Genomic DNA, 21743 nt, shown 5'->3' with positions numbered 1-21743 from the left:
ACTTGGTGTGTGGAAACAACAAATGGCTAGAGTGGAAAAAGCAAAAGGGAAAGAAGTAGGAGATGGAGTTAGAGAGGTGATGGCTGTGGTGGAGCATCATGCTGGGTCTGGATGAAGTGTGAAGTCATCGGGGCGCCTGGGTGGCTCAGTTGTTAAGCATCTGCCTTTGGCTCAGGCCATGATACCAGGGTCCTGGAATCAAGCCCCACGTCAGGCTCCCTCCTTGGTGGAGAGCCTGCTTCTCCTTCTGTCTCATGTTTCCCCTCCTTGTGTTCCCTCTGCCAAATAAATCAGAAAGAAAGGAAGGAAGAAAGAAGTCATCAGAAGGTTTATAGCAAAGCAGTGATGTGATTTGACTTGAGTTTTACAGGATTCCTACTAAACAGAATGTGCAGGGGTAAGGGTAGAGACAGGAAGAGCATTAAGGAGCTATTGCTGTAATCTAGGGGTGAGACGACGAGAGATGGTCCTATTTTAAGGCAGAATCCGTTCAGATTCATATGAGAACCATAGACTCCCCAAGAAGACTAGGTCTGTTGTGTTGGGCCAGAGATGGACATCAGTTCTGTCAACAGGCCAAAGTGATAAAGGTAAATAGTGGCCGTATCCTGTCAACTTAACAGCTACAGAGAGGTTCCTGGGGACCCTTCTATACATGGGATTAACTGGAGGCAGTCCTGGCATTAGGGAGAACAGCCGGGCATTTGCTGGCCCATACCCCCGTGTCCCAGTAGCCTGCTGGCCCTCCCAACCATACACCTAGAAGCCAGTCTTCCTCTTGAAACACCAACATAGCATCTGCACCTGTGTTCCCGTTACTGCACCACATCAGACTTGCCCTGTCCTGCTTTTAACTTAACGTCTGTGCCTAATTTAGAGGTCACCTGGGGACTGGGAAAGAGTTCTGTTGGAAAAATAACATCTGGTGGGAGAGTCCCTTGAGGACCAGTATCACCGATAAGGGCAGACTGACAGTAAAGGATACAGACTGTTTTGGGGGGTGGGGAGGACAAGGTCCGATTGCTGCCAAGAGGGAGTGGTACTAGGCTGTAGCTGCGCATGTGCTAAGTGCTCCAGGGGAGGAGCGCCCAGGTGAAGCCCCCCGAAGCCGAAGGTGCTGGGTGCATTTGAGGCACTCCAAGGAAGCCGGTGTGTTAGACCCGCTCACCGGTGTATATGTACGGGCACAGGCAGGGGGCTCTCCTGTACACTTGGATAAAGAGTTAGGGGTTTTCCTAGGTGCAGGGGAGCTATTGAAAGTATTTAAAACAGGGCGCCTGGGTGGCTCAGTGGGTTAAGCCACTGCCTTCGGCTCAGGTCATGATCTCAGGGTCCTGGGATCAAGTCCCGCATCGGGCTCTCTGCTCAGCAGGGAGCCTGCTTCCCTCTCTCTCTCTCTGCCTGCCTCTCTGCCTACTTGTGATTTCTCTCTGTCAAATAAATAAATAAAATCTTTAAAAAAAAAAAAGTATTTAAAACACTGACTACCAAGGAGAGGGATCTAAAGTTAGCTGGGGCTCTGAGGGTTTGGGGGTATTGGCCAACTATGTGATTGTGGAGGGAAATTTTACCCTCCCTAACTCTTTCAGTCCTCCTGCTGGTGCTCCTCTTGTTGGTGAGGAGGAAGAGGAAGGTGAAGGAGCCCCTTCTGCTCCCAGAAGATGACACCCGTGACAATGTCTTCTACTATGGTGAAGAGGGAGGTGGTGAGGAAGACCAGGTGAGGCACTGAGTGGTCTAGGGGTGGGGAGTTGGATGCCTCCAAGGCCACTGGCAGGGGTCATTGTTCCAACCAACTAAACCACATTAGCTGCATTGACCAGACTCTGGCTGAACGCATCGGTCTTCACGCAGGACTGACCTCCTCTACCGAGAGGGTGTCTGGTCCACAGCTGCTGTCGCTTTGATCCTAGTCAGAGTGGCCTCGAGCCGCTGCGGTCGCTTTCATCCTAGTCAGAGTGGCCTCGAGCCTAAGCTTACTTTGGGAGGAAGAGCTATGGAAACAGGGGCTTTCAGAAATGTCTGACAAAGATTGTCTTCTAAGTCCTACCCATGAACCAGGACACCCACGTGGCAGGGGAGTGGGCTACAGCATAAATGGTGGGGGGCGGTGTTCTCAATCCCATGCTCTCCTTCACTTCCATGAAGGACTATGACATCACCCAACTGCACCGGGGTCTGGAGGCCCGTCCTGAGGTGGTTCTCCGCAACGATGTGGCACCAACCTTCATTCCCACACCCATGTACCGTCCACGTCCAGCCAACCCAGATGAGATCGGGAACTTCATCATCGAGGTGAGGCCTGAGGGCCAACTGAGGGCAGCCTGTTATTCAAGCATCAACAGCATGGAAGAAAGAGTGTGGGCTTGGGGTCTTGGCTCTGGGTTCAAATCTTACCTCCCTCATCAACCAGCTGTGGAACCTCTGGCATATTTGAGTAACTTCTGGGCTTCAGCTTTCTCCTTTGTGAAATTCTAAGTTGCAGAGTAGTTAACAATAGGTTAGGAATGATTTATTCATTTTTTTCAACAAATAAAACAGTTGTTAGAAAACTGTGCAGCCAGACTACCTAGGTTTGAATGTTTAAATGTCCCAGGTGACCCCACTGTGGAGCAGAGTTGGGGCCCTCTGTTATAGGTGGCATTTTCTTTTCTTTCCTTTTGTTTCTTTTCATTTCTTTTCTTTCTTTTTCTTAATCTGAGAGAGTGCGGACGAGCAGGGGTAGAGGCAGAGGGAGAACCAGCCTCCTTGCTGAGCACCGAGCCCTAAGCAGCCTGTTCCCAGGACCCTGAGATCATGACCTGACCCAAAGTCAGGTGCTTGGGGTACCTGGGTGCCTCAGTGAGTTAAGCCTCTGCCTTTGGCTCAGGTGATGATCTCAGGGTCCTGGGATTGAGCCCTGCCTCAGGCTCTCTGCTCAGCGGGGTGCCTGCTCCCTCCCCCCTCTCTGCCTACCTGTGATCTGTCTGTCAAATAAACAAATAAAATCTTTTTAAAAAAAGAAAAAAAGACTAAACAAAACAAAGTCAGGTGGTTAATCAGCTGAGCCACCCAAGCTCCCCTATTATAGGTTGCTTTAAAGATTGGATGCACGAGGGGTGCCTGGGTGGCTCAGTGGGTTAAGCCGCTGCCTTCGGCTCAGGTCCTGATCTCAAGGTCCTGGGATCGAGTCCCGCATCGGGCTCTCTGCTCAGCAGGGAGCCTGCTTCCCTCTCTCTCTCTCTCTCTCTCTCTCTGCCTGCCTCTCAGTCTACTTGTGATCTCTGTCTGTCAAATAAACAAAAATCTTTAAAAAAAAAAAAAAAAAAAAAGATTGGATCCACGAGCATCTGGAACAGTGGTTCCCAAATATTGGATTCTCCTGGGGAACTTCAAAAACTACTGATGTCTCTAACTCCTTGCAGAGATTGATACAATTGATCTGGATGTGACCAAAGCTTCAGAATATTTTTTAATTGATTTTATTTATTTATTTGATGAGAGCACAAGCAGGGGGAGCAGCAGAGGGAGAGGGAGAAGCAGGCTTCCTAGAAGCAGGCTCTCTGCTGGGCAGGAGCCTGATGCAGGGCTTGAACCCAGGACCCTGGGATCATGACCGGGGGGGCTGAAGGCAGGTGCTTAACCAACTGAGCCACTCAGGTGCCCTGAGGCTTCAGAATTTTTTAAAAATTCCCTCTCCCTCTGTTCCCCACCCCATGCTCACTTGCTCTTGCTCATTCTCTTTCTCTCAAATAAATAAATAAAACCTTTAAAAAAAAAAAAAAAAACCCAAGTAATTTAAGTCTAGGAACCCCTGACTTGACAAGTAGCATTTACTAGGTAATGATAGTTATTGTTGATAATAGCTGAGTGTCTCCAGTGCTTTTAATCTGGTCGCAGATTTGATTTATCTGAAGGATTTTGAAAAACAGTGATGCCTGGAATGCAGGGATTCATTTGGTTTTCAGGCTCTGGTGTTTTGTTTTGTTTTTAAAGCTCCCCAAGCTGGGACGCCTGGGTGGCTCAGTTGGTTAGGCAACTGCCTTCAGCTCAGGTCATGATCCTGGAGTCCTAGGATCGAGTCCCACATCAGGCTCCCAGCTCCATGGGGAGTCTGCTTCTCCCTCTGACCTCCCTTCTCATGCTCTCTCACTCTGTCTCTCTCTCAAATAAATAAATAAAATTTAAAAAAAAAAAAAAAAAAAAAGCTCCCCAAGCTAAAAATTGAATATACAGCCAGGGTTGTGAGAACCACTGAACTAGGTACACAGGAGATAGATTATAGGTGCCTTCATAGGCTGGTACCTCATTAGCAGTAAACGGAGGGTTTTCTCTCTTTCTCTCTCTCTTTTTTAAAGATTTTATTTATTTATTTGACAGACAGAGACCACAAGTAGGCAGAGAGGCAGGCAGAGAGAGGGGGAAACGGGCTCCCTGCTGAGCAGAGAGCCTGATGTGGGGCTCGATCCCAGGACCCTGGGATCATGACCTGAGCCGAAGGCAGAGGATTTAACCCACTAAGCCACCCAAGCACCCCCCTCTCTTTCTCTCTCTCTCTTTTTTTTTTTTTTTTCTTAATTAAGCTCTACACCTGATGTGGGCCTCGAACATAGACCTCAAGATCATGGGTTGCGGGCGCCTGGGTGGCTCAGTGGGTTAAGCCGCTGCCTTCAGCTCAGGTCATGATCTCGGGGTCCTGGGATCGAGTCCCGCATCGGGCTCCCTGTTTGGCGGGGAGCCTGCTTCCTCCTCTCTCTCTCTGCCTGCCTCTCTGCCTACTTGTGATCTCTGTCTGTCAAATAAATGAATAAAATCTTAAAAAAAAAAAAAAGATCATGGGTTGCATGCTCTGCCGCCCAAGGTGCCCCATAAGTGGAGGTTCTTAATACGAGGAAGGAAGGAAGTCTAGGAGGGAGGGAGAAAAAGATAGGTGGATAGAGAGGGGGGAAAGATAATTTTTTTTTAAAGATTTTATTTATTTATTTGAAATAGAGCTAGAGAGCAAGCATGAGCTGGGAGAGAGCAGTGAGGGAGAGAGAGGCAGACTCCCCACTGAGCAGGGAGCCCGATGCTGGATCCCGGGACTTTGGGATCATGACCTGAGCTGAAGGCAGACGCTTAACAACTGAGCTGCCCAGGTGCCATAGATGGATGGATCTTAGGGAGTGTGAGGAAGCAGCAGGGGCAGAGGGCTTGGTAGGCAGTCAAGATACCTGACCCTGCCTTGAACCTTTCTGCTGGCCTCCTGCCTTCTAGAAGTAGCCTGGTGGTTGGACTCTGTTCTTCAGCAGGAGCGTATCGGAGCGTGCTGCAGATACAAAAGCATCCAGGGAAGGCTGCTCAGAGCAGATGGTTTGAGAAAGTACCATGGAGCTAAATACCTGGAACTTTTCCCTCCAGTCAGATGAAGACCGTTTCCAGAACGTCTCTGGACAGATGTTTAGATAGTTTGCAAATACGGTGTCATTCAGTCCCCACACCAGCTGCGGGGAGGGAATCCTCTTGTTTCCTCATTTTACGAATGAGGAGATCATGTTCGACTGTGTGCCAGGTACTAGTCTAATAAGCACTTTACGTATATTTAACATGTACTTTTCATTCCTCTAAAACCATATGAAGTCTCCCAGTTTAGAGACAAGACAAAAACAGCGCCTGGAGGTTAAGGGGTTTTCCCAAGGTCACAAAACTAGGGTGTGAAGCCTGAGTTCTGACCCAAGCTGTCTGATTTCAGAGTCCCTGCCCTTGACCTCTGGCCTGTCCCACCGTGCACTGGGCATATACTGGGCTCGGTGCTCAGCATTTCTGTGCATTACTTCATTTCCCCTCCCAAAACTTCCTGAAGGGAAGAGATGTCCTCGTGGACGAGACGCAGGCTCTGCAGGGTGGGCTGCCCTCGCCGAGCCCCGCAGCTGCCGGGCGCCGCTCCTAACCGCCTGCTCTTGTCGCCACAGAACCTGAAGGCGGCCAACACAGACCCCACGGCCCCGCCCTACGACTCCCTGTTGGTGTTTGACTACGAGGGCAGCGGCTCTGACGCCGCCTCCCTGAGCTCCCTCACCTCCTCAGCCTCTGACCAGGACCAAGACTATGACTACCTGAACGAGTGGGGCAGCCGCTTCAAGAAGCTGGCAGACATGTACGGCGGCGGCCAGGACGACTAGGCCGCCTGCCCGCACGACCAGGGACTCAAGGCTGGGCCGCAGCGGCTTCTCCGAAGGAGCTTCAGCCTTCCCCTCATCCAAGGACTTGGGAGCCTGTCAAGAAGTGGCCTTAGCGACTCGGAGGAGAGAGGCCCTCACGTCTGACACGAAGGGCTGGTTTCTAAGCCTTTCAGAATGGAGGGATTTGGGTAGTTTGATTTCACCTCCGGAAACCTCTAGACTAGGCCAGGGTTGCCTCCGAGGCCAAATTTCTGGGAGTCTGTCACCTGCCATAAATGTCCGGACCGACTCTGACCATCCCCCATGCCCCCAAACCCTCCAGTGAAGAGGTTCTCTCTGGAATGGACCCTTCTCCTTAGAATGAGTCCTCTTACCGCAACCTGGGTTGTTTTTTTTTAAATGCTGTCCTCAAAGTTAGAGGCGGATTCTCCGCAGTCCCTCGGATTGCCCCGGACGCCCCAGCCGGAGCTGCTCGGCTCCTGTGCCCCCGCGCACTTCTCTCTCCTCTCCAAGCAACAAGATCTATTGGAATGAATTCCTGCGTTTTTATACTGAGCGTGACTATGTTGTCCTTTGTTTTTTATTTTCCCTGTTGAGTGCTGTAGATAAAGGGTGATGACAATCGTGTAAATGTACTACAACTTTTTTATTAAAGGAATTTTTCCCAGAGGTGCCTTGGGGAGTGAACTTCCTTTTATTAGAATTTTATTGCCCTGTGAGTCACCTACCACACCATTCACTTACTTCAGTGCCCAATTCATTGGTTTTTAGAATTATCAAGGAGAGTGAGCATTTTTTAACCCTGCTGGCCTTCTTTATTTATTTACTTGACAGAGAGAGAGATCACAAGTAGGCAGAAAGGCAGGCAGAGGGAGAGGGGGGGAAGTAGGAAGTAGGCTCCCTGCTGAGCAGAGAGCCCTACTAGGCTTGATCCCAGGACCCTGAGATCATGACCTGAGCCGAAGGCAGAGACTTAACCCACTGAGCCACCCAGGTGCCCCCTCAGGATTTGTATACATGCCCATTGGGCCTAATAAGGATAAATCTACCCTCCTCTCTACAATTTTTTTTTTTTTTAAGTAATCTCTACACCCAACATGGGGCTTGAACACACAACCCTGAGATCAAGAATCACAAGCTCTTCTGACTGAGCCAGCCAGACACTCCACTCTACAAATTCTGAGCTGCTGTCGTGTGTGGGAGAGCCATTAACCCCCTCACCCCTGGGCTGAGCCCCACCAGAGCTACTGGCGACTCTCCGCTGGCAGAGTGTGGCTGCATTCTGGTATTGCAGTTTGGGCAGACTTCTGTGGGGTGGAGCTCCGCATGGAAAGGCAGGGAGGGGTCCAAGTCTGCTACGTCTAGCAAGTCCCATTTAACCTCAATTTGCCTCACGTTTTTCATGTATCCCATGGGGAGTTTTTATGGAGATTAAATGACTTCCTATCTGGCCCGCTGTAAGTACTATTTGTGTTCACTGGTAACAGCTACCATTCATTTAATACACTTTAGGGCCAAATAACTTCAATTATTTCCTTTAAACAAATCCTCACAATCATCCTCAGAGGGGATTTTCCTCCCTTAAAGAATGCCTTCACTGTATTTTTTTAAACGATACCTGATCATCATCAAAATCAAGCCAGACAGAAAATTAGAGAACTCGCCTAGGATGTCCATGAAATTGGAACTTTCCGTAAGAATACAGGGATGCAGGAACGGGGCGGTGGGGGATGGTGGTGTGAAGAGACAGCGGGGAAAGAACAGTTCCACATGAGCCTGTGTTAAAGCGAAGTTTAACTTATGTGCAATGAAGTAAGAGAAAAGCATGTGGAAGGAAGCCAAAGGGATGGCTGAACTTGAAATAAAAGTTTTCGTCCCACGACAGTGACTAAAGCAATGGCACTCAAAATGCAGTTCCTGGATGGGCGGCAGCAGCATGGGTGCCCGAAATCAGAGATGTGCAGGTGAGCCCTGAAATGTGACCTAACAGGCCTTCCAGGAAATTCTGATGCACCGTCAAGTTTGGGACCAAGGCTTTGGAGGAAGACACAGAGGGTGTCCTGAAACCTAGGCCCTGGATGGGAAATCAAAGGGGAACTCAACTGGGTGAGAAACCTTCCCACCCGTCCCTGGTGGGCAGCACCTTAGCCTGCAGGTCCGGGCCACCTCCTGCCCCTCCCTCCCGCTGCAGCCTCTGGCTCCGGGGGTCGGATCTCCCTCTACCAGGGCCCTGCTGCTCTTGGCAAATAAAGTGAGAGGATTCGGTGTCTCTGCCAGCAAACACCTGCTGCCCCTTATCTTAAACTCCTCTCTGAAAAACCTGAATGAGGCCTGCAACTCTATCTTCAGCAGAGACTAATAATAAAACCAAACAGCCACTGTGCAGGCTGGCCTTCCCCCCTGGGAGTTTTGGAAGGTGTTGAGGAGGAAAAGTGGCCTTTTCTAGCCAAGCCTGGGCTCTGTTCATGGATCTAGATTCCCCTGGCAATGGAACTCTGAAAGATTTGGAAAAAAACAAACCCAGGCCTGTAATAAGTCAAGATATGTTAAGTCACCAGTGCTAACCAGTCAGAGTTTAACACCCATAAATTATCAGTTTCACTGGCCATACCAGTGGCAACTGCCTGGATGTTTGACTTGACATACCTGGAATGTGGATCCTTCCTATTTTGTGGTGCAACAGTTCGGTATGCATTCTTCCAACGTCTCCCTCCCATGTTTCACATACATTTTGCATTATACCTTTCATAACAGGGCCGAGGAGGCTGCCTTAATGTCTGCAGCATAACCCAGTCGGGATGGGTTAGCATTTATTAGAGCTCACCAGCACGCATGGACGTGAATGATTCTAGTCTTTTTCCTTAACAATGTTGAAACAAACTCTGGAGCACCCAGCCCTGCAAATGCTTCAGAGCCAGTCCTCCCGTGACTAGGGATGGGTGAGAGGGGTCCCCGTAGCCTTGTTTGGGATCAAGGCTGCCCACTTCCAGGTGGAGGGGTCAGTCCAGGATGACAGCTTTCTGTTGAAAGGATCCCCTCAGGCTCACTCTGTTAAGGGATGTCCACCCCAGGCTTAAAATCCAAAGTCACAGATCCCTAGTCCAATAAAGAAAAATGAAATTGTAAGGGTGCCTGAGTTAGTCGGTGGAGCCTGCAACTCTTCATCTTGGGGTCTTGAGTTCAAGCCTCACGCTGGGTGTAGAGATTACTAAAAAAATAAATGTTTTCAATGAACTTGTTGGAAGAAGGCATCAGGTGGCTGAGAGACTTGCCTCTTTGGCCTCATCTTCCTGGTGTTTCTCCTTAACTTCCAAATACAGAGCAGTTTGATAACTGCCCCCCAACCCACCCCTGTCATTTTTCAGATGCAAGAAGAGAAGAGTTTCCAAAAGGAGGCACTCTCCAGGATCCGTCCAGCAGGGCTGAGATGGGCAGAGCCCAGGCCTCGCTTCGTGCATTTTCCCTTGCTGCTAACCTGAGCAGATGGGCTGCAGAGAGGACCGATCTCCCCAGGTGAGCTTTGTCCAGGCCCTTGAGGCAGCTTGAGGGAAATGACTCATCCTTGGAAGGTAGGCAGGTAGCTGAAGCCTCAAATTCATTGCCTCTTGTTCTCAGCACAGACTTTCCTTAACTCTCAGTCCACCAGGGATGCGGCGAGAAGATCTGGGAAAGGAAATGCTGAGGGCTGTCCAGTCAGTAGGGGGCCCTGAGCTTAGCTTGGTGGGTGAGGGCACTCACTATGGAAAGCCCCTTTATCAGCCCACACCGTGTATGTCCACTTCCAAAACAGAGAGCCAACTCCTTTTTGGCTAAATGTAGCGCTATTTCCACTTTCCACTAAAGAAGCATGGTTCAGGGCGCAGGTTCAAATTCCAGCACTGCCAGTGTATGACACCTTAGACAAATCTCTTAACATCTCTGTGCCTCGCTCTTCTCATCTTTAAGATGGAGGACTAAATGCAAGGCCGCCTAAGTGTTATCTCTACTGTGGTAATTGCTGACGGACTGACAGGGCCAGTTACTGCTCCTTTATCTCCACTGAGTGGAAACTGCATGTCCCACCCCGAGGGAGACATTTCCATCTGCACAAAGCCACTTCAGGGGTGAGAGCGGCAGTGGTTTCCCCTCAAGCCCTTCCCCCAAGCGCCCAGCAGAGGGCACTCTTCACCCGAACCTCAGGTTGGCCTTGCACCTTCCAGCATGGACACTGAGGGCAAGGTCTACAGGAAGGGAGTCAGAGGGCAGGGCCATCCCACTGGCTGACTTGCACCTTGCACAGGAGTCCGCGGTGTGCCAGCAACTGCCTTGGACGTTTTGGTGGTGATAATAGAGGCCGTGGCAGCGGCGGCAGTCAGTATCGGGCGGTGTCTGGTCAGTTACCTACATTCTCCCACCAGCAGCCCTGGGAGAGCGTTTTCATGCTTCCCTTTATAAAAGGAAATAGAGGATAAGGAGAGTAAAGGCCATACATAGACAGGAAGTGATAGAGACAGTTTTGGGGTCCAGATCTCCTTGATTCCCAAGTATGAACTCTTTTTACTATTAGGAATAAAAATTCCAGGGGTGCCTGGCTAGCTCAGTCGGTGGAGCCTGAGACTTGATCTTGGGCTGTAAGATCTAAGCCTACCATGGGTGTAGAGATTTCTTAAAAATAAAGTCTTTAAAAAAAAAAAAAAAAAGAATAGGAATGCCTGGGTGGCTCACTCAGTTAAGCGTCTGCCTTTGGCTCAGGTCATGATTCCAGGATCCTGGGATTGAGATCTGCATGGGTCTCTCTACTCGGAGATTGCAGCTATAACAGGGTGTGGGGCAGCGAGGTGGTGGGAGAGGGTCTTCATATATGGCATAGAGGCCCCCACGCAAGGCAGAGTTGACCCCACCTGACCCTGAGACTCTGAGCCTCTGGCATAGAAAACCCACAGCACGTCCAACCATTTCTGGGGCCCCATTTCTGGGGAGTATGTGGGGACATCAGCCCAGGGCTTTTTTGTTCATTCACTTAACTATTTGCCAAGCATGTGTCTGTGCCAGGCACTGGTCTAGGTGCTGGAGATATAGAAATGCAGAAAATATTTGAAATCCCAGCCCTAATATATTGGGGGCTCTGGGCAAAATTGTGTGTAGAGCCCACATACCATACAAGTTGACTAAACTCTTAAATAAAAGATATTATATCTTCCTACTGGAACAAGGATATTTTCACAACCATCTGGAAAGCCAGGTTTTAATCTAGATCTTCAGACCTCTGGAGTACTGGTCCAGAATGTGACAGCTCAGGCAGAGTTAGCCCTCAGCCTAGAAGCAGTGGTCAACCCACTTTTCTTTTCTTTTTTAAGATTTTATTTATTTGACAGACAGAGATCACAAGTAGGCGGAGAGGCAGGCAGAGAGAGAGGTGGGGAAGCAAGCTCCCTGCTGAGCAGAGAGACCGATGTGGGGCTCAATCCCAGGACCCTGGGATCATGACCTGAGTTGAAGGCAGGGGCTTTAACCCACTGAACCACCCAGGCGCCCCTCAACCCACTTTTCTATCCACACCATGAGGTTCCTGTGTGTACACCCCAGACCATGCATCTAAGCTTTGTCCACTGATCCTCATAGACAGCCTTCTATCCCCTGGGCCTAGGAATATGTACCTGGGCTATGCTGGCTATCCTTTGGACAATCCTGGGGAGGGCCTGGAACCATTTGGCAAAGAATGGTGTAGAGGACAGGGAGGGGGACCCAGTTTCTAGCAGTCACAACTTGGCTTCCTGGAAGGGTGGGAGAGCCAGAGCAGGGCCTTCTAAAGCACAATGCAGAGGCCCTTCCTGCCCAGTCTACGGGCCATCCTGCTAATAACATTCACTGGGAGAGAGACCATGAGCAAGACAAAATACATGGAACAGTGAAAGGTGAGGCTCTAGAGGAAGATCAAGTTGGGATAGGGTGCAAGAAGGACAGGATGGGGGCGGGGCTCAGTTCTAGTAGTCAGCGAGACTCACTGAGAAGGTGGCATGTGCCAAAAGACTGGAGGATACTAGAGAGCAAGTATGCAGGTATGTTTGAATAAAAGGAACAAGTGCAAAGGCCCTGAGGCTGGAGTGTGCTTGGTGGGATTCAGCAGGGAGGCCACTGTGGTCAGAGCGGAGAAAGAGCAAGAGTGCTATGGGAGATGAAGTCAGACAGGCAAGGAGGGGGTCCAGGGTGCCCAGGCCTGAGCCGCTGCCCCCACTCCAGGGCTGGAGGCAGAGTCCAAGAAGCCCTGAGAGAAGCCTGGCTCAGCAACCTGGGTTCTATCCTGGAGCTGGCAAAACCTGATTCCCCCTCCACTCCATCCTCATCCACTGAGGAGGCACCAGCCCGGACCTGTCCAGGCCTGCAGGCAGCTGTAAAACTGGCCGGCAGGATCTGAGAATCTTCTCCCTCAGGAGGGGAGCCTGGATGGAAAGGGTCCCCAGAGCTCACTGGGGCGGAGTCCTCATGAGAAGTGCAACCCCTAGAGGTGGCAGAATGGGAGTGACTCACCTGAGCCTTGGTTTCCTAAGACAGCCCCTCTCTCAGAGACCTGGAAAGAGATGGCCGGGAGGGAATACTTGGGAAGCAGGCGGCGCTCTTGCTGCTGCTGCTGGTCCTGAGGCCTCCTCCAAGTTCGGCCCCACCCGCAGCTGCCTCAGCAGATCCTGTGCCCGCTGCCCCGCCAGCCACAGGGGTGTGGAGGGCATGGGTGGGGCAGGAGTGCTGGGGCTGGGCTCCATCCATTCTGTCCCCGCTGCCTTCCAGTAAAGCAGGGCCAGTGGGTAAAGCAGGTGTGTGTGTCACCGTGTGTCCTTCTGGAGCGCGACAGCCAAAGCTCTGTGGGGAGACAATGCTAAGTGATGCCAGGAATTGTTATCATTAGAGCTCCCATGACTTAGGAACCTACTATGCACCAGGCCATATGCTATATTTCACTCCAAATCAGAACCAGAGATATACATTGTCCCCAGGATCCAACCCCTTTGCCCCTGGGACCTCACCTCCTGCTGCCCTTCGTCTTCCCTCAGGCTCTTGTTGTGACTCCATCAGCTGCCTGCTCCTTGGGAAATCGCCCATCTCAGGTCCCACCTCAGGGCCTTTGCATTTGCTGTGCCCTCTGCCTGATGTGCTGTTTCCCCCAAGATATCTGAGGGCTCCCTCACCTCCTTCACACACCATCCAACTGTCAGCCTGTCAGAGATTCTGTCCCTGGAATTCTGTCTTTGGAAGTGGCACCCCTGCCCTCCACCCATCCTGCCTTATTTTTCTACAGCATTTATTATCCCCCCGCCCCGTTCTGTGCTATGTAATTGATCTATTGACCTATCTTGTTTTCCTCCTCCCCCCACCCTTTGAAGCTTAGCTCCACAATAGCAGGATTTTTGTCCCTCTTCTTCACTGCTCCATCCTCAAACCCCCAGAACAGTCGATGGGACATAGTTGGTACTCAGTAAATATTAGCTAAAGGAGCTTCACAACTCTCCAAGGCAGGTTTTATGCATTCCTTTTTGGAAATGAGGAAACTGAGGTCCAGGGAGGCAGGGCAAGTCACCCATGCTCATGGGCAGATGGTAAGCAGCAGGGCTGAGAGAATTCAGAAATAACATCTCATTTAATCCCGACAGCTGTCCAAGGGACAGTCATGAACAGCCCATTTTACAGAGGAGCAAACTGAGGCTAGAGAGGGGCACAGATGGGTGAGGAAGCTGGCTCTGTCTGTTCTGACCAAGCCATTGTTTCCGGCAAGGTGGGCTGGTATTAGGTGATAACATGAGGCAGGAACTGAAGTATTAAATGATCCTAAATCACACAGAAAGAGGTACAGTGTTTTCAATTTTCTTTCAGTCCTTTTGCTTGCATCAAGGAGAGTCCTCTTTGTGCTTAGCAAGTCTGATGACTTAAGACTTACAGTTTTCTCTCTTAACCAGAGAAAGCCTAGAATATAAACAACATTGTTCTATCATTTTATTGATCTGTACTTTTTTTTATTTTTTTAAGATTTTATTTATTTATTTGACAGACAGAGATCACAGTAGGCAGAGAGGCAGGCAGAGAGAGAGGGGGAAGCAGGCTCCCTGCTGAGCAGAGAGCCCAATGCGGGGCTCCATCCCAGGACCCTGGGATCATGAACTGAGCCGAAGGCAGAGGCTTTCACCCACTGAGCCACCCAGGCGCCCCTGATATGTACTTTCTAGTTGTAGCAAATGATACTGGTTTTTCATTTACACTATTGTTAATGTTTTTCTTTTTTTTTTTTTAATTTGAAATACATTTCTTAAAAAAAATTTTTTTTAAATTTTCTTTATTTATTTGACAGAGAGAGGTTACAAGTAGGCAGAAAGGCAGGCAGAGAGAGCAGGGGAAGCAGGCTCCCTGCTGAACAGATAGCCTTATGCGGGGCTTGATCCCAGGACCCTGAGATCATGACCTGAGCTGAAGGCAGAGGCTCAACCCACTGAGTCACCCTAAAATTTTTTAAATTAAAACAATTTTAAAAAATAATAATACATTTCCTTAAGTTTTAAATACTAAACCCATTTAAAGAAACAATATTAAGTAAAGATTAGTAAAGTTAGATCTCAGGCATGCCATAAACAGTGAAGATGGTATTTCAAAAAATAAAGCTGTATAATTGAAATCCACGCTCTACATTTTCTATGTTCTTTCAAAGAATATTCATTTTGCATGGGGGTAACAATTTACACCCAGAAAGTAAGAGAAAAATTATGCTCTAATCTGGGTGTTAAAAATTGCCTAGAGTTCAGGGAAGAGTAGGAGGGAACTTTAGGGGTTGGAGAAATCCAAGAAGTCTTCCTGAAGGAGGAAGCCCTTTGAGTTGGCCTCAAAGGATGTACTGGAGTTAGATAAGGGCTGAAAGAAAGAAGAGTCCCATGCTTTCATGTGCCACCAACCTTTGTAGAGATAAGAAAACTGGTACCCAGACGGTACTATAATAGCAAGGGATAGGAAGCCCAGTCTGACTTCAGTCTTGAGGGAACCCAATGAAGTAGAAAATAAAGTAAGCCAAGAAGGGCGGGACCAGGGTGGCAGGGTAAGGGGGGAACAACAAGGACCAGGGTGGCAATGGGAGTGGGGAAGAGATGACAAGAGAAGTTTGGGGTTTGAGACAGTAAGGAGCCACAGTGGGCTTTGGGAAAGGGGAGAAGCCTATAAGAAGAGCGGACAGTGAGCGTGAGCATGAGCTGTGAAGCCCCACCGCCAGGTACTCTCTGCCGTTCCTGACAAGTTATCAGTTTCTCTATTCATTAAGAAGGGAGTAATGAGGGACGCCTGGGTGGCTCAATTGGTTAAGCAGCTGCCTTCGGCTCAGGTCATGATCCCAGCGTCCTGGGATCGAGTCCCACATCAGGCTCCTTGCTCGGCAGGGAGCCTGCTTCTCCCTCTGCCTCTGCCTGCCTCTCTGTCTGCCTGTGCTCGCTCTCTTTCTGACAAATAAATAAATAAAATCTTTAAAAAAAAAAAAAAAAAAAGAAGGGAGTAATGAGAGTACATTCCTCACACAGTTGCTACAACAACCGGATTAGTTAATGGATGTAACACACTTAGAACAGCACTTACCACATAGCAGATACTCAGTAAATATTAATCCGTATAGTTTTTGTTATTAACTATAGAGTGGGCTGGAAAAAAAAAGAGGTTGGAGTCAAGGATGCTGATTGAAAGGCTGCCACCTCTGTGCCTTAGTTTCCCTTTTGAATCACCTGCTCTCCAGGGGTTCTCCTTTCCAACTCCATGAGGTGTGGGAGCCCACGGAGTACGGGAAAGAACAACTACTAAAACTTGGTGTCTGCTTCATCATTCGGCAAATATGCATAGAGCCTCTGCTAAGTGCCAGGCCCCCGGGATATATGGAAAAACAAGACAACCCCACCCCAGGCCTCCTTCATAAAGCTCTAAACTGAGGGAAGAGACAAGAAGGAACCTGGCAATTACAGTGCAGGCTGATCTTAGCCTGACCTGGTGTGGAGTCAGGGAGGGCTTCCCAGAAGAGGCAATACCCATGGGCTGCCTGGGTGGCTCAGTCAGTTAAATGTCTGTTTTTGGCTCAGTGTGTGATCCCAGGATTCTGGGATCAAGTCCCGCCCTGGGCTCCCTGCTCAGCAGGGAGTCTGCTTCTCCCTCTGCCTGCTGCTCCCCTTGCTTGTGCGCTCTTTCTCTCTCTTCCTGACATAAAGAAATAAAATCTTTAAAAAAAAAAAAAAAAAAAGACAACACCCAAGCGGATACTTGAGGGCTGGAGAAGTTTGTCAGGGGCTCGAAAAGGAGAGCAGGAGGAACAGCGTGTGTTCAGCAGGGTCAGGGCCATGAAGGACTTGGTGCTCTAGAGCCAGCCCTCCAGCGTGTGTCGTCCATACACTTGCGTGTGTGCAAAACTCCAGATGGACAAGGCCACTTAGCCTTGCTGTTGTTCCACTGTCTGTAAGAGCAAGAGGTTGGTAACAACCCCTCGCAACCTTTCCTCTGTGGGGGGGTGGGGGTTGCTTAAATAAACTCTGCCACACTCACGGCATGGTGGGATGGCAATGCCGCCACCGAAAGCAAAGGAGGAAGCTCTTTAGGCACTGCTTGCCGAGTGAAAAAGCAAGTTGGAAAACAGTGTGTAAAGTGTGCTACTTTTTGTGTAAAAAAAAGAGGAGGAAAATGAGACTGTATGATTTTTTTTTTTTTTTAAACATGCAGAGAGAGGGGCACCTGGGTGGCTCAGTGGGTTAAAGCCTCTGCCTTCAGCTCAGGTCATGATCCCAGGGTCCTGGGATTGAGCCCCGCATCAGGCTCTCTGCACAGCAGGGAGCCTGCTTCCTCCTCCCTCTCTCTGCCTGCCTCTCTGCCTACTGGGGCTCCATCCCAGGACCCTGATCCATAGGCAGAGGATTAACCCACTGAGCCACCCAGGTGCCCCTACTTAATTATTGAATTTAAATCTAAATAGCCACACTTGGAGGGACACGGGCAGGAAAAGCGTGCAGCTCCTGATCTTGGGGTCATGAGTTCCAGGCTCACGTTGGGGGTAGAAATTACCTGTAAACGAATGAACGAACAAACCAGTGAACGAACCCCCTAACTTTAAAAAGCCACCTGTGGAAAGGGGAAATGACCAGCTCAGAAGATGATGCTGTCACCCAAGTGGGGGTGAGGATGCGTGGGACGAGGGTGTAGACCGAAGTGGGTAGATGCGGGGATATTTGAGGATTGGATGAGTGATCAGAGGTGGGTTGATCCGTGTGCGAAAGGAAGGAGTTAGAAGGGCGCCTGGCTGGCTTGGTCTGTAGAGCATGTGACTCTCAGTCTTGGGGTTGGCAGTTCAAGCCCCACATTGGGGGGGATTTTACTAAAATAACAATACGTAAATAAATAAAGGAGTTACAGACCAAATGTTCAAGTTTCTGGCCTGAGCAACTGTGGAATAACGGTGCCGTTTTCTGAAATGAAGAAAACAAAACGGACGGGTTGGCGAAGAGCGATGACAGGTCTGGTGTTGGACGTGCCTGTACTTTGAGCGATTCGAGGGGCCTGTGGGACGTGTGAACACAGACGGTCAGGTGCAGGGCAGTCCCAGGGAATGAGGCTGTGGGGAGAGGTCTGGGCTGCCCACAGGCGGGGGACGCTGGCAGGGAGGGGCGCCAGCTTCCCACATCGTCCTGCTTCCCACTAGAGACGGAAGACGGACGTTGGCGCTGGTTAGAGAGGAAGGAATAAAGGAGAAGTGGTGGCCCCGTCAAGGGCTTTACTTCGCAGTTCCCATCTCTGTGGCGCGGTTGCCTGGGGAGACAAGTAAAAGCGGAGGGGTGAGGCCTGAGGACCGGCCGTGGAGGAGAGTGCCTCAGGGACCCAGCTGTGTCATTTCGCGAGGTTCCAGACAGTTGGGAGGCAGCGGAAGCAAGAGCAACAAGACATCCCGTGGAGCCCTGGTGCTTCCTCGCAGGCCGGGGGCTGAGAACACGTGGGGACGGGAAAGGAAGATGTCAGTGGCCCAACCCCTCTGAATCAGTGAGTCTATGAAAGTTTCCACAAGGACAGCTGAAAAGCTGAATCACAATTAGCCAACGAGAAATTCAAAAAGAAATGATAAATAAAGCTATAAGAGTAATAATAAAAATCCCCTTGTCTCAAGAGCTTAAGAAAACTTGGGAAAGCCAGGTAATCTGCAGTGTACTTTCTTTTTCCTTTTATCCCACTCTAAGCAGGTGGTCAGAGCAATCTAATCTTTCTAAGATACAAATTTGGGGCGCCTGGGTGACTCAGTGGGTTAATGTCTGCCTTCAGCTCAGGTTACATCCCAGGGTTCTGGGGTCAGGTCCTGCATGGGGCTCCTTGCTCAGTTGGGGAGCCTGCTTCTTCCTCTGCCTGCTGCTCCCCCTGCTTGTGTTCTCTCTCTCTCTCTTTCTGTCAAATAAATAAAATTTTTAAAGACACAGATTCAATAACATTCATTGTACCGTAGGATAAGGATATTATAACCCCCATTTGACAGGTGAGACTATAGAGAGGGTCACCCAACTGGCCCAGTCAGCGCAGCGTGGGACTCTTGATCTTGGGGTTGTGAATTCAAGCCCACACTGGGGACAGAGATTACTTAAAAATAAAATACCTTAAAAAATAAATATGAAATTTTTTTAAATGGGGATAAGAGGGGTGTCTGGGTGGCTCAGTGGGTTAAGCCTCTGTCTTCGGCTCAGGTCATGGTCTCAGGGTCCTGGGATCGAGCCCCGCATCGGGCTCTCTGCTCAGCAGGGAGCCTGTTCTCCCTCTCCCTCTGCCTACTTGTAATCTCTCTCTCTGTCAAATAAGTAAATAAATAAAATGTTTTTTTTATAAAATGGGGATAAGAAAGGTAGTGAAACAGGAGAGATTTGAACTCAGGACTTCTTAATCCCAAGGTCCTTATACTGCAGCCCATTTCTGGGCCCAGTGCCTCATCCCCCCTTCCCTGGCATTTCTCGCTCCCTCTGCTGTTGGCGGCCTTTGGCCAGTGTCTGTCTGCCCCCCTCCCCCCTACTTCTCCACCCTTCTCCACCCTTCCGTTCTACTCTCCTTCTGTCACCGTCTCAATGGAAATGAAGCCACGATCGTTTCTGGTGGAATGCACTTTATGCTCCTTGAGAAATATTTAAAATGTGGATCTCATGTGTTGTTTCCATTCAGGAAAAAACGATAAAACCAAGTCACTCCATCCTTAGATATCTGATGCTCTCTTTTTTTTTACTTCCCCTAGTAATTCACTTGACCCTCAGTTAAAGAGGAGAAGTTCCCCTAATCCTAATCAACAAGTAGATCAGGTTGCTCATGCTCCTGCTGGCTGGGGTCAGGAACAAGTTTATTTTTCCAGGGGTATTAGCCATCTTGACTCATGAGCCACCAGGGAATAACTTCCGGTTTTTAATTTCAAGTGTTTCAGATGGCTGCTTACAGACACGCTCCCCGGCCCCTCTGTGCCCACCAGATTTCTTGCTTAGACAATTACAGTGGCTTTTGAGTGTTGCTGCCTCCCGAGAACTATCCCTCCCCCCATGTGTGCCAGAATGACCTTTCCAGAACATAGATCTCATCATGTCCCTTCTTTGCTTAAGCATTTCTGTTCCGTTCCCATGACCTACTAGATGAAGTCGAACTAGGCTCTCATGTGAAGCCCTCCAAAAACCCTGACCTAAACTGACCTTCCAGCTGTAATTCCTGCCCACCCATAACATCTTCCTGGGTGCAGGCCCCATAGGTCAACAAGGGACAACTCACTCTTCCGGAACATAGGCTCTCCTGTTACCTCTTCTTTGCCTGTGCTGTTCTCCTACCTTCCTTCTTCACCCTCCCTGAATCTGATAAACTCTTACAAGCATTTCCTCCACAAAGCCTTCCATACTATCCTGGGAGAGTAAGAATTACCTGCTCCCTCGACTTTTTGTTCCTTACTCCAGGAGAGCTCATGAGGGTCTAACTCTAACGTGTTTTACATCCATCTCCCTCTTTAGGTCAAACGCTCACTAAGAGCCTCTGCCTTAACATCCCCAGCTCACTCTTTTTTTTTTTTTTAAGTTTTTTTATTTTGGTGGGCGCCTGGGTGGCTCAGTTGGCTAAGCGGCTGCCTTGGGCTCAGGTTGTGATCTCAGAGTCCTGGGATCGAGACCCCTCTTCCTCCTGCTGTAGGCTCCCTGCTCAGTGGGGAGCCTGCTTCTCCCTCCCTCTGTTTGTGCTCTCTCTCTTGGCTATCTCTCTCACCATCTCTCACTGCCAGATAAATAAATAAATCTCTTTTGAAAGATTTTACATAAAAATAAATAGAGAGTTCTGCTTTTTTTTTTTTTTTTTTTTTAAGTAATCTCTACACCTAACATGGGGCTCAAATTTACAAGCCCGAGATCAAGAGTCACACGTTCCACTGACTGAGCCAGCCAGGTGCCCCTCCAGCCCACCCTCATGCGGCAGCGCCCTGCAGAGGACCTGGGACCCAGGCAGGTGCTGAGAAATGCTCAACTGAAACCCAAGACTGAAAACCTCTGAATCCCATCTTCACATTTCAGTAAAAGGAGTTAATTGCTGGTCTCTCAAGTCTCAATACCACTTTGCCCCTCCTTTAGCCCAAAGGGGACTTGGTTCTTGCCTTCTTGATTCTTTCTTCCAGGAAATCTTTGGGTTTAAAGTCTTTCTCCTATGAGCGTTGCCTTCGCATCTACATTAATGCACTCATCACCCTGAATTATAAATGCCTCTTTACCTACCTATCTCCTCCAGTAGTCTAAGGACATCCCCCACCCCCCAACCAAGGGCAGTAGCTGTGGGTCTCGCCCAGGGCAAGTAACTTGTGATAGTTAATAGAGAGCACTTTCAGCATGCCCAATGTGTTTTGAGCACTTTACATATACTCACATATTTAAAAAAAAATTTTTTTTTAAGTAAACACTTCTCCCAACATGGGGCTTGAACTCATGACCCAGAGATCAGGAGTCGCATGCTTTTCCAATGGAGCCAGCCAGGTGCCCCTGTGTACTAACTCATTTAAATGCTAGAACAACCCCACAAGGTGGGTATTATTGGCCCCATTTCCCAGAAGCGCAAACTGAAGCCAGAGAGATTCTAAACTCGCCCAAAGGCGCACAGCCAGGAGGTGGGGATTTTAGTCCAGGCGGTCTGGCTCCCGGCTGGCTCTTATCCACCGCACCATAGTAACTGCAGAGGTGAGCTGATGGAAGGGGAGCCGGGCACACCCTGGACTCCTGCTCCTCTTCCCCCAGGAGACATAGTCCTGCGCCAGACTGCAGGGAGTGGCCCAAATGCGAGGCCAAGATCTGTGCTAATAAAGCTTCTTGGCGAATAGCATTTTATTTTTTTTTTTTTAAAGATTTTATTTATTTATTTGACAGACAGAGATCACAAGCAGGCAGACAGGCAGGCAGAGAGAGGGAGAGGAGGAAGCAGGCTCCCTGCAGAGCAGAGAGCCCGATGCGGGACTCGATCCCAGGACCCTGAGATCATGACCTGAGCCGAAGGCAGCGGCTTAACCCACTGAGCCACCCAGGCGCCCGCAAATAGCATTTTAATAAAGACTTGTTGTTTTCCTCTGCCAGAGAAGCCACCCCATTTCCTACTGCCCCC

General features: G+C 49.5%; 1 protein-coding gene across 1 annotated transcript in view; it reads left to right on the top strand.

Annotated features, from left to right (window-relative positions):
* Positions 1–6814, top strand: part of CDH3 (cadherin 3) — a 60346-nt gene extending 53532 nt beyond the window's left edge. The window contains exons 15-17 of the mRNA XM_044260057.1: positions 1590–1720; positions 2149–2295; positions 5931–6814. Coding sequence (XP_044115992.1) covers positions 1590–1720; positions 2149–2295; positions 5931–6140 — 488 coding nt within the window. The 3' untranslated portion in view covers positions 6141–6814. The remainder of the gene's footprint in view (positions 1–1589; positions 1721–2148; positions 2296–5930) is intronic.
* The last annotated feature ends 14929 nt before the right edge of the window (positions 6815–21743 follow it).

The sequence above is a fragment of the Neovison vison genome, chromosome 7 (genome assembly GCF_020171115.1).
Source record: "Neovison vison isolate M4711 chromosome 7, ASM_NN_V1, whole genome shotgun sequence".
NCBI lineage: Eukaryota > Metazoa > Chordata > Mammalia > Carnivora > Mustelidae > Neogale > Neogale vison.
Note: the sequence above shows the minus strand (reverse complement) of the source record. Positions and strands in the feature narration are given on the sequence as shown.